The 18,765-nt window shown below is 41.8% G+C and overlaps 1 protein-coding gene, 1 long non-coding RNA gene and 1 other non-coding gene across 3 annotated transcripts in view; 1 reads left to right on the top strand and 2 right to left on the bottom strand.

The window, feature by feature from the left end:
• The window catches only part of LOC127567356 (uncharacterized), a 42,480-nt gene extending 31,689 nt beyond the window's left edge, over window positions 1-10,791 (bottom strand). The window contains exon 1 of the long non-coding RNA XR_007955865.1: window positions 10,604-10,791. This is a non-coding gene — a long non-coding RNA (uncharacterized LOC127567356). The remainder of the gene's footprint in view (window positions 1-10,603) is intronic.
• LOC127567593 (small Cajal body-specific RNA 18) lies at window positions 10,036-10,123 on the bottom strand. The gene has a single exon (XR_007955931.1). It is a non-coding gene; the product is annotated as a small Cajal body-specific RNA 18 (non-coding RNA).
• A 127-nt stretch (window positions 10,792-10,918) lies between the features above and the next one.
• acaa2 (acetyl-CoA acyltransferase 2) overlaps window positions 10,919-18,765 on the top strand; it is a 31,385-nt gene continuing 23,538 nt past the window's right edge. Inside the window, exons 1-2 of the mRNA XM_052045048.1 lie at window positions 10,919-11,204; window positions 16,737-16,903. Of these exons, the coding sequence (XP_051901008.1) occupies window positions 11,189-11,204; window positions 16,737-16,903 (183 nt within the window). The 5' untranslated portion in view covers window positions 10,919-11,188. The remainder of the gene's footprint in view (window positions 11,205-16,736; window positions 16,904-18,765) is intronic.

Raw genomic sequence — 18,765 nt, 5'->3', positions numbered from 1 at the left:
TGAGGCGACCAGAACTGGACACAGTACTCTCACTGTGGTCTAATCAGAGTTTTGTAAAGCTGCATCATCACTTCGTGGCTCTTAAACTCGATCCCACAACTTATGAAAGCTAACATCCCGTAAGCTTTCTTAATTACCCTATCCACCTGTGAGGCAACTTTCAGTGATCTGTGGATATGAACCCCCAGATCCCTCTGCTCCTCCACATTCCCCAGAATCCTGCCATTAACCTTGTAGTCTGCCTTGGAGTTTGTCCTTCTAAAGTGTACCACCTCACACTTCTCCGGATTGAACTCGATCTGCCACTTCTCAGCCCAGCTCTGCATCCTATCAATATCCCTCTGCAAGGTTCGACAGTCCTCCACACTATCCACAACACCACCGACCTTTGTGTCATCTGCAAACTTGCTAACCCACCCTTCTACCCCCTCATCCAAGTCATTAATAAACATCACGAAAAGTAGAGGTCCCAAAACCGATCCTTGGGGGACACCGCTAGTCACAGCCCTCCAATCCGAATGCACTCCCTCCACCACAACCCACTGCTTTCTACAGGCAAGCCAATTCTGAATCCACATGGCCAAGCCTCCCTGGATCGCATGCCTTCTGACTTTCTGAAGAAGCCTATCATGTAGAATCTTGTCAAACACCTTACTAAAAAATCCATGTAGACCACATCTACTGCACTACCCCCATCAATCTGCCTGGTCACCTCCTCAAAGAACCCTATCAGGCTTGTGAGACATGATCTTCCCTTCACAAAGCTATGATGGCTGTCCCTAAACAGTCCATGGTTCTCTAAATGATCATAGATCCTATCTCTAAGAATCCTTTTCAACAGCTTGCTCACCACAGACGTAAGGCTCACTGGTCTGTAATTCCCTGGACTATCCCTACTACATTTTTTGAATAAGGGGACAACATTTGCCACCCTCCAATCTTCCAGTACCATTCCCGTGGACAACGAGGACTCAAAGATCCTAGCCAATGGTTCAGCAATCTCCTCCCTCGCCTCGCGGAGCAGCCTGGGGAATACTCCGTCAAGCCCCAGGGACTTATCTGTCCTAATATTCTCTAACAGCTCCAACACATCCTCTCTCTTGATAGCTACATGCATTAGAACACTAACCTTACCAACACTGTCCTCAGCATCATCAAGGCCCCTCTCCTTGGTGAATACTGAAGAGAAGTATTCACTGAGAACCTCACCCACTTCCACAGCTTTCAGGCACATCCTCCTACCTTTGTCTCTAATTGGTCCTACCTGTACTCTTGTCAACCTTCTGCTCTTCACATACATGAAAAAAGCCTTGGGATTTTCCTTAACCCTACTCGCCAAAGCCTTTTCATGTCCCTTTCTTGCTCTCCTCAGCCCCTTCTTAAGTTCCTTCCTTGCTACCCTATATTCTTCATGAGCCCTGTCTGATCCTTGCTGCCTACACCTTATGTATGCTGCCTCCTTCCTCCTAATTAGTTGTTCCACCTCACTTGTCACCGATGGTTCCCTCACCTTGCCATTCTTTCTCTGCCTCACCAGGACAAATTTATCCCTAACATCCTGCAAGAGATCCCTGAACAACGACCACATCCCCATAGTACATTTCCCTTCAAAACTGTCATCCCAATTTACTCTCACAGGTTCTAGCCTTATAGCTTCATTATTTGCCCTTCCCCAATTAAATATCTTCCTGTCCTCTCTGCTCCTATCCTTGTCCATGACAATGCTAAAGGTTAGGGAGCAGTGGTCTTTGTCCCCCAAATGTTCACTCACTGGGAGATCTGTCACCTGACCCTGTTCATTACCTAATACTAGATCTAATATGGCATTCCCTCTAGTTGGCCTGTCAACATACTGTGACAGGAGTCCGTCATGGACACACTTAACAAACTCCACCCCGTCTAAACCTTTGGTACTAAGCAGGTGCCAATCAGTATTTGGGAAGTTGAAGTCTCCCATGATAACAACCCTGTTATTCTTGCACCTTTCCAAAATCTGCCTCCCAATCTGCTCTTCAGTATCACTGCTGCTACCGAGGGGCCTATAGAATACTCCCAGTAGAGTAACTGCTCCTTTCTTGTTCCTAACTTTCACCCATACTGACTCTAGAGAGGATCCTTCTACATTATCCACCCTTTCTGCAGCTGTAATAGTATCCCTGACCAGTAACGCTACCCCTCCTCCTCTTCTCCCCTCCTCCCGATCCCTTTTAAAACACTGAAATCCAGGAATATTCAATATCCATTCCTGCCCTGGTGACAGCCAAGTCTCTGCAAGGGCCACAATATCATAGTCCCATGTACTTATCCAAGCTTTCAGTTCATCAACCTTATTCCTGATACTTCTTGCATTTAAGTAAATGCACTTTAGCCTATCCACCTTTCTGCTTTTATACCCTGTACTCTGCTTCTCCTTCCTCAAAGCCTCTCTACATGTTAGATCTGACTTTTGCACATCCAATTCTTCCTCTGACCTACCCCTCTGGTTCCCATCCCCCTCGCAGACTAGTTTAAACCCTCCCGAACCACCCTAGCAAACCTGCCTGCAAGGATATCGGTCCTCCTCGGGTTCAGGTGTAACCCGTCCTCTCTGTACGGGTCCCACCTTCCCCAGAAGAGATCCCAATGATCCAAAAATCTAAAACTTTCCCTCCTGCACCAACTCCTCAGCCACGCATTGATCTGCCATCTCCTCCTATTCTTACCTTCACTATCATGTGGCACTGGCAGCAATCCTGAGTTTGCTACGCTTGAGGCCCTGTTCTTCAGCCTTCTGCCTAGCTCCCTAAATTCAATTTTCAGGACTTCATCCTTCTTCCTACCTATGTCGTTGGTACCAACATGAACCACGACTTCTGGCTGTTCTCCCTCCTGCTCCAGAATGCTGTGGACCCGATCAGAGACGTCCCTGACCTTGGCCACTGGGAGGCAACATACCATCCAGGATTCATGCTCACTGCCAAAGAACCTCCTATCTGTTTCCCTGACTATCGAGTCCCCTATCACTACTACCCTCCTCTTCTCCTCCCTTCCCTTCTGAGCAGCAGGACCAGTCCCAGTGCCAGAGACCTGGCTACTGCTGCTTGATCCCTGCAGGTCATCCCCCTCAACAGCATCCAATACCTATTACTGAGGGGAATAGCCTCTGGGGTCCTCTGCACTATCTGCCTGTTCCCTTTCTTTTTCTTCTTCTCTCCCCTGACAGTCACCCTTCTTTAGATTCTGCTAAATCTCTTTTCACACAAGTATCTGTTTCATCCGTACAAGAAAATGAATTAGAAGAGGTGACTACTTGAACCCTAGACTTACTCTGTCATTTAAAAAGATCAGAACTCCGACTGTAAACTCACTTCACATTTCCCTCTAACCTGAGAACTTTTCATCCTCTTGCTTATCATGAAACTCTCTCTCATTACCTTGGAAGCAGATTATTTAAATATTTTCATCACCCTTTGAGAAAGAGGATCCCAAAGACTCACAAACCATTGAGAAAAAAAAAATCACATCTCTGCCATCCCTTATTTTTAAGCAGTGATCCTTGGTTCTCGATTCTCTCACGAGGTAACAAGTTCAAGTTTATTGTCATGGGCAAAGACACCCACGGTATAAATGCCATGAAAATTAGCTTTTTGCAGCAGCAGCACAGTACATTACAAACATGACAAATATAAATTACATTAACTTAAACTAGCATAAATGATACATAACTTAACATGACAAAATAAACAAAATTAAACATAACAACATTAGTGCAAGTTGAGGGAAATAAAGTTTGAGGTAGAATTAGGGTTTTTCAGGTCGGTTCATGAACCTGATGGCAGTTCAGAACATCCCCTCCACATACACCCTGCCAAGAACCCGATGTTTCTACTTGTTCTTTCAACTTACTTTCAACACAGGAGGAGGCCATTGTGTCCAAGCCAGCCCCCAGCAAAGCAATCCCATCCATCTGGTTACCCCTCTTGTTTCTCTGTTACCCCGTAGCTTATTCTCTCTCACATGCTCATCAACTTCCTTTTGATTCTTTTGCATTTTGACTCTAGCAAACTTCCCTTCAGGAGTGGAGCTAATCTTCAGAACAGGATGCTGTTAACCTTCGGCAACTACATTCCAGAGCCAAGGTTGCCCAAACCTCAGCAGTTAAGCAGGCTGAGCTATATGCCATCAGCAGTGTTTTCACTGAAGCGTATGGGAGGATGGACTTTACACTCAACATTCCCAAGACAAAGGTCCCTTACCAACTTGTCCCTGCTGCATCACATTACCCTCCAATAATAATGGCTCATGGCAAGTCCATGGAAACAGATTCATTGCTCAGGAGTCACCCTTTAGTGAAGGCAGATGTCAATAATAAAAATTCATTACCATCTACTATGTGCTAGCAGAGCCTTTGGTCCATTGAGGATAAGGATAGCTGAAGATTAAGACCTTAAGACGTTAGAACTGGTATAAAACACATAGTCTATTGGGATGCAATGATCCCTGCACCCTATATGCTTCTGACACCTGGATGACCTACAGCAGGCATCACGAGGCCCTGGAAAAATACCAACATTGTCTCTGTAAAATCCTCTGAATTGACTTGAAGAATAAGCAAGCATCAGTGTCCTCTCCAGTATTGAGGTCCTAGTTATTCTCAGTCAACTGGGTAGGGCAAGCTTTGTCATTCACAGACTCCTAAAGCAGACTCTCTGTTTCGAGCTCAATCAAGTGAAGAGATTACCAAGTCAACAGAGGAAAAGATTCAAGGATGTGCTCAAAGCTTCCTTGAAGAAAAGCAATCTTTCCACTGACTACTGGGAATTGGAGTACTGTGTACCGTTTTGGTCACCCTGTTATAGGAAAGACATGGTTAAACTGGAAAGAATGCAGTAAAGATTTATGAGGATGCTGCCACGACTAGATGGCCTAAATTATAGGGAATAACAGAATGCTCAGGAGAAAACAATCCAGGTTCGTCCAATCTCTATTTATAGCTAATATTCTCTAATCCAGGCAACATTCTGGTGAACTTCTTCTGCACCTTCTCCAAAGCCTCCACATCCTTCCTGTAATGCGGTGACCAAAACTGGACACAGTACTTGAATGTGACCTAACCAAAATTTTATACAGCTGCAACATGATCTCCTGACTTTTGATCCCCTGACCAATGAAGGCAAGTATGCCATTCGCCTTCTTTACCACCCTACCTACTTGTGTTGCCTTTCAAGGAGCTATGGATTTGCACTCCAAGATCCCTCTGTACATTAATGCTCCTAAGGGTCCTACCATTTACTGTATACTTACCTCTTGCATTTGACCTCCCAAAATACAACACCTCACAATTGTCCACTTTAAACTCCAGCTCACACTTGCCTGGATTGTCTTTTAAGCAACGTAAACTCAAGCCACAAAAGTCCACTTTTTCTCAAAACACAAGAAATGATTAATTAGTTTATGGAAATTTTGTATGCGACTATTTGATCCATGTAATTAATTACAGGTGAAATGTTTGCTTTAGTATATTTTCAATCCCAAGCAAATAAGGTGATACTTGTCATTTGTGAAAAATAATTCTATTGAGCTCTGAATATATTAGTAAGGAATAAATGTACTTTACAGGATTGCATTCAATACAGCCTGCTTAAATTATCATTCATTGACTGCTGCAAATGGAGGTGCTACAGCTGTCCTCAGAATCTGTGTGTTAGAAATGTGGGCAGTTGGAGGTGGGGAAGGTTCCTACTGATGAAAACCCGTATTATCTGCTGCAAAGCGCATATTCAGGTTTCTATCTGTTGTACACACTCAAATCCTCATCAACCAGGCCATCAACATTCAGTCAGCATCTGTAGAAGAAGCAGAGTTAACCTTTCAGCTGGAAGACCTATCAGCAGAACTGGTAAGTATTTTCTGTTTTCATTTTAAATTTCCATCATATGTTTTTTTGATTTTGATTGCCAGCTTTCAGTGCTGATTTTTAGGGATCACCAACGGGCTGAAGAGCCAGAATATAGAGAGCAAATGAATATCATGAATTTTCAGATTCAGAAGTGAAAAAAAATTATGAGGTGGAGATGGAGCTCCACTCCTCAACCCCAAAACACTGCGCAAGCTGGGGTTCTGTTCGAAGTGCCAGTGATGTGTCCACGTCATTCAACGTTTTTCCACTCATCATGAACAGGAAATTTGGAGGATGATCATCAGAAATAAACTAACTCCCTGTCGCCACCCAATATTTTTGTAAATTAAATTGTTAAAGTTTGTTATTGTCACATGTACCGAGTGTATAAAGTGTTAGAGTTACAGAGAAAATGCAGTGCAGCCAGACAATAAGGTGCAAGGCCATGACGAGGTAGATTGTGAGATAAGAGTGCATCTTATTGTGCAAGGGGTTTAACGATGGGATAGAAGCTGTCCTTGAGCCTGGTGGTACGTACTTTCAGGCTTTTGTATCTTCTGCCTGATGGGAGGTGGGAGAAGAGAGAATGTCCAGGGTGGGTGGGGTCTTTAATTACATTAGCTGTTTTATCAAGGCAGCGAGAAGTGTAGACAGAGTCCACAGGGGGGAGGCTGGTTTCCATGATGTGCTGAGCTGTGTCCACAACTCTCTGCAGTTTCTTGCGGTCTCGGGCAGAGCAATTGCCATACCAAACCGTGATGCATCCTGATAGGATGCTTTCTATTGGTGTTCTTACCAACATTTTAAATACATTTGAAATCCATATGCACAATGGCAGACACACTTACTAGGAGAAATATGCAAAACAAAACATTGGTCAAATTCAAGAGATAAGCATATGGAGGAATTTCAAATAGAGGGATATGTGGGAGGAAGAGGTTAGATAGTCTTAGGCGAGGTTTAAAGCTCAGCACAACATTGTGGGCTGAAGGGTCTGTATTGTGCTGTACTGTTCTATAACTCTATGAAAACCCCAATATGGGCCCTCTGCTCACAAGGTGCCATTTTTGTTTTTCCAATGGCATAAAAATTTGGAAATTTTACTGAAACTATTTTTTATACATAATACGTGGTTCTCCTTGATGTACAGCCCTAAAGCCCTGTTCACTAGATCCATCTTTCTGTCCAATATAAAAAACAGAAAATGCTGGAAATACCGCACGTCAGGTAGTACTTGTGAAGAGAGTTTGTTTGATGTCCTTGCATCAGAACCAAAAATCAAAACACGTTTTAAGTTGCAGAGAAAGGTAGAGAGAACAAAGAAAGCATCTGTGATTGGTGGAGGGCACGTCTTGATTGAATGACACAAAAGGTGGTGGTGCCAGCTGAGTGACGTGGTGACTATCTGAAAAAGGTCTAAAAGGAAGCGAATTAGGACAAATTAAAAAAACGATGGAATTGTGAAATATAAAACAATGTAGTTGTAGCGCTGCAAGAGGCCAAAGACCTCAGATGGAAGTGGGTTGAAGAATGAAAGTGACAGGTAACTGAAAGCTCAGGGGCACCCTTGCTGACTGAATGGAGATGTTCGGCAATCACCCAATTTCACCCTCCACAACCTTGCTGATTCTCTATCAATAAAAAGGCAAATGAAATATAAAGTGGAAAAATGCAACTCATCCAATCTGATGCACAAAACGGAGAAAATTTCTTTTTAAAATGGCAAGAGATTGGGAAATTCCAATGTTCAGAAGAGACCTGGGTGTTGTCATAGATATCACTGAAAGTTAACATGCAGGAATAGCAAGCAGTTAGTAGGTATGCTGATGACGCAAAGGTTGGAGGTGTTGTGGATAGTGTGGAGGGCTGTCTGAGGTTACAGCAGGACATAGATAGGATGCAAAACTGGGCTGAGAAGTGGCAGATGGAGTTCAACCCAGATAAGTGTGAAGTGGTTCATTTTGGTAGGTCAAATATGATGGCAGAATATAGTATTAATGGTAGGACTCTTGGCAGTGTGGAGGATCAGAGGGATCTTGGAGTTCAAGACAATAGGACACTCAAAGCAGCTGCACAGGTTGACTCTGTGGTTAAGAAGGCATATGGTGTATTGTCCTTCATCAATCGTGGAATTGAATTTAGGAGCGGAGAGGTAATGTTGCAGGTATATAGGACCCTGGTCAGACCCCACTTGGAGTACTGTGCTCAGTTCTGGTCACCTCACTACAGGAAGAAATTGGAAGCCATAGAAAGGGTGCAGAGGAGGTTTACAAGAATGCTGCCTGGATTGGGAAGCATGCCTTATGAAAACATGTTGAGGGAACTTGGCCTTTTCTCCTTGGAGCGACGGAGGATGAGGGGGTATCTGATAGAGGTGTATAAGATGATGAGAGGCATTGATTGTGTGGATAGTCAGAGGCTTTTTCCCAGGGCTGAAATGGTTGCTACAAGAGGACATAGGTTTAAGGTGCTGGGGAGTAGGTATAGAGGAGATGTCAGGGGTAAGTTTTTTTTTTACTTAGAGAGTGATGAGTGCGTGGACTGGGCTGCCGGCAACGGTGGAGGCGGATACGATAGGGTCTTTTGGATAGGTACATGGAGCTTGGAAAAATAGAGGGCTATGGGTAAGCCTAGTAATTTCTAAGGTAGGGACTTGTTCGACACAGCTTTATGGGCTGAAAGGCCTGAATTGTGCTGTAGGTTTTGTGTTTCTATTAGGAAGTTGAATAGTATGTTGGCCTACATGTTGGAGTAAAGATGTTTTAAAGCAATTTTAAAGGGCCACAGTGAGACATGGTGTCTATGATTTTGATTCATTACGTAAGAGAATTAAATATTTGCTATAGACGGGGGTGCAAAGATTCATAAGATTCATGAGAGTCACTTCTGTGATTTCAAGTTGGCTCTTCATGTAGGAGAGATAGGGTAAGCAATGCCCTTATTTTTTCCAAGTCTATGCCTCCTTCTATATCCACGTGCTCCAGACTGATCACCTACAATTATCAAGATTCTTCCACTCACTCATCGAAATTTAAAAAATTCTTACAGTTTGACAGGGTTGGATGCAGGAAGGATGTTGCCACTGGCTGAGGAGCATAGAGCTAGGAGCAACAATCTGCTGGAGGAAACTCAGGGTTTCGACCCGAGATATCGACAATTTCTTTCCTCCCACAGATGCTGCTGAGTTCCTCCAGCAGACTGTTTGTTGCTCCATATTCCAGCATCTGCAGTCTCTTGTGTGAGTAAAGAGTTAGGAATAGGTCTCAGAATAAGGTAAAGGTCATCTAGGATTGGCAAAATTTCTTTACCCAGAGGGTGGTAAATGTTTGGAAATCTCTAATCCAGTGAGCTGTGGTAGCTCAGTCATTGAGTTCATTCAAAACAACAGATTTCTGAATATTAAGGAAATCAAGGAATATGAGGATAGTACATGAAAATGGAGCAGAGGTAGATCAGTCACGATCAGCAGAGCGGGCTTAAAGAGCTGGATGTATTACGTTCTCAGGCCTCATTTGGTTTCTCCATTATAGAGAGCGCATTGTGAGCACCAAATGCAATCCACTAAATTGGAAGTACAAGTGCATTAAATCCATTGCAAGCTTGATGAACAGCACCTTATTTTCTACCTATCCACATTACAGCCCTCAGGACTGAACAGTCAATTCAACAATTTCAGCCTTTGCAGTGCATCTCGGAACTATCAATTTATAACGCTAACTCAGTCTTTCCTCCCTCCATGGATGCTGCCTGGCCTGCTGGGTATTACAAATTTCCATCAACTAGTGTTTTGCATTACAAGGGACCAGCATCCCTTTCCCTTTCTTATCTGTCCTTATTCATCATCTATGTCCGCCTCCTCCAAACAGATCAGCTGCAATTGACAAGACTCCAGCAATCACGCAGATGGCAACACCGCCACCACACCCTCTATCGTGCCCTCTTTTCCTCATCCCACTCCATCACAGGCATTCTCCTTGTTTTTTCTACTCTTCCCCTCCTCTGCAACTTTAGAACACATTCAGTTTCAAACTTTTCCTAATTCTTTCGAACTGTTATCAATCTCAACTGAGCTGCTGAATACTGCCAGCACTTTCTGTATTTATGCCAGATTTCCAATATCTGCATGTTTTACGTTTAGCCTCATATGTTTCATTGCATGGCCTCAGACTTCTTTCCAGCACTGATTCCATCAGTAAAGTTCATTCTGGAACTCAGATTGCGCAGTGGGCTAGTCATCATTGACCATTTGCACAGGTTAACACACCTACCTTGTTTAAAGATAAACATAAAATACCCTAACAGCTACTCTCCCTTTCCGTACTAATTAAAACAATGCCCTGTCAAAATATAGATAATTTTAAATTAAAAGAACGGATAAAGATTTCATTTAGAGAGAAGTTCATTAACAAATGAATGCACCTTGCTTGTAAAGGCCAGAGACCATGGTCCTTTGCAAAGAAACACAGTGCACAAACCCAGAAGCTGGCGCTTTACACACGTCCCAGAGATCTGGTCGTTCCCCCCTCCCTCCCTCCCTCCCCCAAACTAGTGTAAAGTTTCTAATGTAAAACGTGAAAGCTAATTAGCAATGATAAAGAAAGGATGTCAGTTAAAGCAAAGACTTGCAGAAACTGAACACACATGTCCCATCGCCAGAAGTGAATTGAATCATCTCAGGCTCCCCGACACGGGGCCCGATCATATAAGGAAAATGACCACGTTCACCTGGGCAAGGATTCTAACCTCCTTCAATCAACTCCCCAGATCGGGACTGATCCTTTTCAGTATGAATCCATTTCTTCATTGAGAAGCTTTGACTGAGCTCCTCTCAGGTACTGACCCACATTTAAAAATTCCGAAGTACAACCACCATCACCTCACCGACCCCGCCGCTAAACCATCCGCCTCCCTGCTGAATCGCGCGCATGCGTGCAGAGGGACAGACGTACAAGACCCTCCCTTTAGGCCGCTATCTATTGGTTTCCACGAGTGTCAATCAATACCCAGGCAGGTTTACGGAGGGCGGATGCGTTGTCAATCACAATCCGCAGGTGCAGATAATCATTTACAATCTGCTCAGAACTTTCGTCAAAACATTTACTTCATTTCTCATAAATTAATTGAATTATTCAACGGACTTCTGCAACAACATTAATTTACTGTTTATAAATCTTCTATGTTGTTTTGCACTGCAATGGGGTATTTGAAAATGAGAGTGAGAAGTTGAATTGAATGTTGAGTCCGGAATGGAGAGCTTGATGTGAAGCCTGAGCTGAGAGCGGTAGTGAGATCAGCAGACGCATTTGGACTATGTCTCTGCTCAGAGGTTTGTCAACTGCTCCCTCTCTCTAAATGTTCTTTCTAACCTTTATGTACTTCTTCGGTGTTGAATAAGCAAGATAACCTACTCTTCATTATTGTATAAACTAGTAGTTGGAACAACATTTGGCGGAGTTAAGTTAACACTGGGTGTAAACCTTGTACTTTAAACTGTTTTGTTCTGGTCTCTATTCAAACTTCTGTGCGGTGGATGGAAATTATAACCTGATTCAGTTTGCGGAAATTCTGATACTGTTGACAGTTTGGCAGATAGGGGATATTAGGAGTCTCGTCTTAAGGTGGTGTGGGTGGACAGAGTGACTCATTGAAGGAAGGAAGATTGGACTGTGTATGTCACGAGAGAACGTGTTAAGCCAAACGGGTGGTCAGCAAGGACTTTACTGAGTTTTACTAAAACTTAAAGTTCTTTAACAGAATAATTAGAAAAAAAATTGTGATGTTTGGGAATCTGAAAAAAAACAAAAATTCTGGATATACTCAATAAATCAGGCAGCATATGTGGATAGAGATGAAATAGAATTTGTTTCTCTGCTCCTGCTTTCTCTCTGCTTCTTCCTCTACAAGTACTGCCTGACGTTGAGTATTCTCAGCAATTTCTGTTTTAATATCAGATTTCCAAAGTCTATTGTTTTTCAATTTTAAAATAGAAACTTCTGGAAATACTTCGGTGAGGCAAAATCTGTGGACAGAGAAAGCAATGTTTTAGTTTTGTCTACGAGAAGAAGAATTTAGCCAGTCCAGTTCGCCTGCCTTTCCCCCATGTATCAGCATGTTATTTTCCTTATTCAGCTCCACTGCCACCCTGTCCTGAACCACCTACAGTACAAAGAAAAAGGGGGAAAAATCTGCAGGTCACTTTTGCTTCATTTGCCAATTATCTTCATTCTTTGTCACCTAATTCTTGACCCCTTCACCAATGGGAATGGTTTCCCTCAATCTACGCTTCATGATTTTTAAACACCAGCAGATCCCCTTGCAACCTGCTCTGTTCTAAGGAGAACAACTCCAGCTTTCCTGGTCTTACCACATAACTAAAGTCCTTCTTCCCTGAAGTTTCTTGATAAATCTCTTCTGTACCCTCTACATGGCATCACATCTTTTCTACAGTTTAGGGCCCAGATGGTCAACCAGATGTTTTACAAGTGGTCACCTTAACTTCCTTGTTTTTGTATTCTAGGCTTCTATTTGTAAAGTCTGGACAGATTAAGAAACTATTTTCTTAATTTGGTATTGGTTTATTATTGTCCCTTGTACTGAGGTACAGTGAAAAATTGTCGTGCATACCGTTTGTACAGATTAATTCATTACACAGTGCATTGAGGTAGTATAGGGTAAAAACAATAACAGAATACAGAGTAAAGTGCCAAAGCTACAGGGAAGTACATTGCAGGTAGACAATAAGGTGCCAGGTCATAACTAGGTAGATTGTGAGGTCAAGAGTCCATCTGATCATGCAAGGGAACCATTCCACTTCCAACAGACTATGTACATCTATCACTGACCTTTCTGTTCTTGCTCTCTAGTTTATATTGCCTTGGCCCCTTCAGTCTTGAGAATGAGCCTATTATGTAGCATCTTCTCAAATGTATTCATCAACTTAAATTTTGGAAAGAAATTTTGAAGGAGTTGTAATCTTTTTTAAGGATGCTTATCAGAAAAGTACGCTAACTCTTTACATCAAGAGAACAAGTCAAATTTGGGCAGAGCGGAAATAGAATATTTTGGGGAAAGAAGTCAACGGATCTAGCTGCACCTGTGGTGTGAGCAAAACTGAATTAACGTTTCAGTTTGATTTGTTATCTCTTTTTTTGCTCTGCTGAGATCAAAATTCTTTTCAGTATTATTTACACCTCAGTCACTACCAACAACTCCTCTATTTACCAAATACACTGTCCTGTTGAAATAGCAGTGTACTTGTACTACCTATGGTTTAGTAGCAGCTTAAGCAGTTGATCAGGATCAAGGCTGACTTGCTTCCAATCCATTTATGTAGTTCCTTATGACATAGAAGGAGGCCATTTGGCCCATTAAATCTGTGCTGGCTCTCAGAGCAATTGCATCAGTTCCCTTGTCCCAGTGACCTCCCTGTAATCTTTTCCCTCCCACAAGCCCATTAACTCCCCCTGATATATAAGGACCATCCACATATATAAGGAGTAATCTACGGTATCCAATTAACCCGCTGCCACATCTTCCGGATGTGAGAGGAAACTGAAGCACATAGGGAAAATCTATAAGGTCCAGGGAAAACATACAAACTCCACAGGGACAGCACCGTAAATTGAGATTGAACCTGCTGGAGCTGTGTGGCAGCACCATTACCTGCTGCACCACTGTACTGCCCACAATGTGTTTTATTTTGAGGTGGCTAAAGTGTCCTCCACTGGTGAAACTGTCAGGGCAGGAGGGTGAGTTGTTTGGGATATTATATGTTACTGCTGTTGTTTGCACACAACCTTCATGTGCTCTTGCCTCAGAGAGTTGAGGTGCTAGAACTTTCCTGAATGCTCCTTTTCTCTATTTTAAATGACCATGGAATTCCCATGAATCAGAATGTAAAATGTTTTCAAGGAAGATCTGGGAACAACATGAAAGCATTTTCTCTGCCAAATCTCTTAGCATAATGAAGCTTGAAGCAGAGTACTTGTTTCAGGAATCTAGAGTTAGACATGCAAATTTTGATTGAGTGGAATCAGATCTTCATTGCTGGGAATATTGGCATGGGAGAGAATACTGATATTTGTTTGCCTCATTTGTCAACGAATTTTGATAATTTTGTGAAGATAACATTTGTGGTACTTCTCCAATTTATAGAGGTAATGTAAGTGTTTTGAGTCTCCAAAACACAATAGTTCGGGTTACTACTGCATTGCACACCATGAGTTTAAATTCTTGATAATCAAATTGTTCCTCAACAATTTTAGAAAATAATCCTGCTATTATCATTTACACCTTCTCCATATCTATTCTTTTGTTTCTTTGCATGTCCCATTACCACCCACTCCTGTCTTCCACTTCCTTGCAGACTTTGTTTTATTCTGTCCTCCCCTCTATTCTCAGCACCTTAAAAGTTGATGGTCTAGAAATTATAGCAATGTTTGTGTGTGCTACTTGGTACAATATCTATGGATAAAAAACTGTAGTAGAAGAAAACCTAGGGCTTACCATGTGGATTGCAAAGCCTAGATTTTTTTCCTTTCCAGATTCTTTGTGTGTCTGGCATATATAGCACTGAGATGGTTGGATGTCCAATAACAGAGCATGGGGCACTCATGCAGAAACAGGCCTTCATTATCTAAAAACTTGTTTCCTCATCAGCAGGTACCAGGTTATGGAGTCTGATGCTGTACCCTCATTTAGATAGGTCCTCTTTAAGTTAACTGGTGAGAGCTCTGCGTCAGACAGACTGAACCCATCCCCCATGTTCCCCCTACCCACCGTCCCCAAACAGCCAATTACAGCCACTCTTGTCTCCATTGGAGTCATGATTTACTACTGTGCCCATCAACAGATGACCTGCTCCCTGCAAATTGGATCTGCAATCTACCTGGATTTTTCCATTCACTCTGATAATGCAAGGCTGTAACAAACATTAAATGCATAAGGTCTACTCTAGTCTTGGGCCTTGTGAGCCATCAGTTTTGCAGTGGTGGGCCCTTGTGCAAAATATTCCTTGGCCAATTTAATAAGCTTGTCCAGGTGTCAAAGAATATCTAGTTCTTTTTATCTCCATTTTCCAATCCTTTTACAAATAATTGACATGAAGCAAAAGTGTTTGTTCTCGTTTTTTTTAAATTTTGCATTTGTTTCTGTGTGTAGCTGACAAAAAGTGAGATATTAAAACCAACTGCTTTAGACTTGTGGTAAATTGAGCTACTGTTACTGTTATCCTCTATGTATAATGTCTGTGTATAAATGTTAAAGTTATGTAACTAATATTAGAAGTAAAACAGTAAATATCAGCAAGGCATCATTTGAAATGGCATCAAAACTTATGTTGGCAGCATTACCAGCTAAAATCCAGCCTTTCATTTCAGCTCCTCTCTCAGTGTAACTGATGCACATGTATCACCTGTTGCAGAACATTCACAAACTTTTGTTTTCAAACAGCTGTCAGCAGTGTTTAGTAGCTGTGAAGTTCCGGTTGCCATAAGATATGGTCTTTGGTCATTCCTCTAGCTTGCACTTATGCAGTACTTCAATGCTGTAAAATTTTTCAAGATGCTTCACAGAAGCAATTCTCAACAAATTTGACACTGAACAGCCTGAGATTTTAAGACAGCTAAGCAAAAGCTTTGTCAAAGAAACAGGAGGCAGGAATCAAAAGAAGTGCAGAGATTTGGGAGGTTTGGAGGGCAAGGTCATGGAGGGATTTGAAAGATGAGCACTTTAAAATTGAGCTGCCAAAGCACTAGGAGCCAGAGTGGATCAATGAACAGTTGATGGTGTTGAGAAATAATCACAAATAGACTTACAACTGATGGAACCCATACTTATGCAGATGTGAAACTCAAAACAGGAATTTATGCTCCATTATAAACTGACCCTCCAGTGCACACTTTAGCAGTGGCCTTAATGAGGGTGCCTTTTTATAGATGAAACATTAACTCATGCTGTCTGCATTGGGTATGGTGGTTTAATGGGTTTGTTACTGGATTAGCAATTCTGAGATATTATCTAATGAATTCAGATCTGAATAGGGCAGCTGGGGAATTAAGTTCCAAATTTACCAGATTGGTTGTTGGGATGGGGGTGGTGGGGATGCAGGGATGGGGGGTGGGGGGGGGTGGGGGAGTGCATGGTTGGGGGGTATTGTTGAATTGTGAGAAGAGATTAAGCAGGTTAGCCCTATATTCTCTTTAATTTAGAAGAATGAGAAGTGATCTAATTGAAATATACAAAATTCTATGGAACTGACAAGGTAGATGAAGGAATGATATTTCTGCTAGCAGAGGTCTTTAGAACCAGGGGTCACAGTGTCAAAGTACTGGCCACTCAGCACTACAATGAGAAGAAATTTATTCACCTGGAGGATAATGAATCTTTGGAATTCTATTCCCAAGAGGGCTGTGGAGTCTCAGTCACAAATCAGAGGCTCATGGGTTATTGGATTTTAGGGGAACCAGAAGATATAGGGTTGGCAGGAAGGTAGGGCTAGGTTAGAGTTGAATGGTGGAGCAGACGTAAAGCCCAAATGGCCTCCTACTGCTTCTGATAATTTAAATTCAGTCAATTGATTCATAGTAAAATGTTAGCACCAGTAATGGTGACCATGAAAATACCGGATTGTTGGCAGCAAAACACGTATTCTGTAAATGAATAGAAAAATGTGCATTTCCAGATTTATTGTAAGCTATTTATCAGGGATATGGTGCATCCACATGCTTTATTGAAATTCTGATGATGACATAATTATTCATGAATGCTTCTTATAGTTGTTAGATTACTACTGCAAAATTTTGGATGAGTCTCCAGTACATAGTAAAGTGGAACAAGTTTTTTTGCATTTTTTTTAAAGGTATATTTATTGTTGCTGCCAAGCGGACTCCTTTTGGTACCTATGGAGGAAAGCTAAAGGACTACAGTGCCACATATTTAGCTACACATGCTGCAAAGGCTGCATTAGCTGCTGGGCGGGTCAGCCATGAACTGGTGGACAGCATTGTTGTTGGCAGTGTAATGCAGGTTAGTATGTTGTAGAATCTGAATCTATGAACATTGCAGCTGCTATTGTCTTCTAAGCCAGTGTTTCAAACCGTTCTGTACCAGTGTAGGACCCCTGCAACCATTGGTATTGGTTTATTATTGTCACTTGTACCAAGGTACAGTGAGAAACTTGTCTTGCAAACCAATCATACAGGTCAATTCATTACACAGTGCAGTTACATTGAGTTAGTACAGAGTGCATTGATGTAGTACTGGTAGAAACAATGACAATACAGAGTAAAGTGTTACTATCTGAAAGGTAGTATAGTCATCCAAAGGAAAACATTGGCATAATTTCAAGAGGTAGATACGTTGGTCAAGTTCAAGAGATTGTTAGATAAGCATGTGGAGGAATTTAAAATAGGGGGATATGTGGGAGGAAGGGGTTAGATAGTCTTAGGCATGGTTTAAAGGTCGGCACAACATGGTGGGCTGAAGGGCCTGTATTGTGCTGTATTGTTCTATGGTTCTATTAATATTTTTACTTGGTCACAAAAAAATAAATAGCTTTAAAGTGAGTTCACTAATTCTCAGACTTAGTTGAAAACCTACATCCCAAAGGTTACTTTTGCATTTTGCTTTGTTGAGTGGGAGCTAATAGCCAAGTTTTTATTAATGAGGTGTGCTAATCAGGTGAATGTGTTACTTTCAGTGTTAAATCATTTAGTTTAGCTACATTTTGTCACCACTTTCTTCTCTAGAAAACTACAGTTTCATGGTTGATGCTTAGTGTAGTAGAATTCTGACTGTGTGCACTTGAATGTGAGCAGCAGCAGTCTGTTCAATCTTAGAGAGCTCACATCAGTTAATTAAACATAATTCATTGTATGTGAAGTGCTTTGGGACATTACTGAGCAACATATTAAGGTATGGTATTAATATATGAGAAATAAAAAGGCAGGGTGTTAACTGAGCTCCATCACGTTGATGCCCTTGTGTAGATGTGCTACAGCAGGTATCACTTGGTAAGAATTGTAAGTTATAACAGACACATTGAAAGAGGACTTTTTTTCCATGGATTGTGAATGTCATTGACAAGGCTGGCATTTATTTTCCACTCTTTTCATTGACTGTTAACTGCTTCCTCATTTCAATCATATTAATGGGTTTGGAGTTGTATGCAGGCCAGACCTGATAAATTAGGCACATTTCCATTCCCAAAGGATATTGGTATTGGTTTATTATTGTCACTTGTACCAAGGTACAGTGAAAAGCTTGTCTTGCATACCGTTTGTACAGATCAATTCATTACACAGTGCATTGAGGTAGTACAGGGTAAAAACAATAACAGAGTACAGAGCAAAGTGTCACAGCTACAGGGAAGTGCATTTCAGGTAGACAATAAGTGCCAGGTCATAACAAGGTAGATTGTGAGGTCAAGAGTCCATCTCATCATATAAGAGAACTGTTCAATAGTCTTATCATGGTGGGATAGAAGCTGTCCTTAAGCCTGGTGGTATGTGCCCTCAGGTTCCTGTTTCTTCTGCCTATTGGGAGAGGGGAGAAGAGAGTGGGTGGGGTCTTTGATTATGCTGGCTGCTTCACCAAGGCAGCTAAAGGTATAGACAGAGTTCATCAAACATGTTTCTAGCTAAAGTAGTCTAGGATCCTGACACTGTCCAGTAACTTAACTATTATGTTAGTGTAGCTTTAATAATATTCCCACTACTGTTTTGGCTAAGATTACTAATCTGGAACAGATAAACAGATAAATAAAATATATATTTATCAATTAGATATTACAGTAGGTTGGTGAATTTTATGTTACCTTTTGGGATCTGGTTTCAAATTCAACCAGGGTTGTCAGTATGTTGGACTACCCTCTGACTGTAAAAAAAAAA

The sequence above is a fragment of the Pristis pectinata genome, chromosome 2 (assembly GCF_009764475.1).
Source record: "Pristis pectinata isolate sPriPec2 chromosome 2, sPriPec2.1.pri, whole genome shotgun sequence".
Lineage (NCBI taxonomy): Eukaryota > Metazoa > Chordata > Chondrichthyes > Rhinopristiformes > Pristidae > Pristis > Pristis pectinata.
The sequence above is the reverse complement of the archived record's forward strand: the minus strand, read 5'-3'. Positions and strand labels throughout refer to the sequence as shown.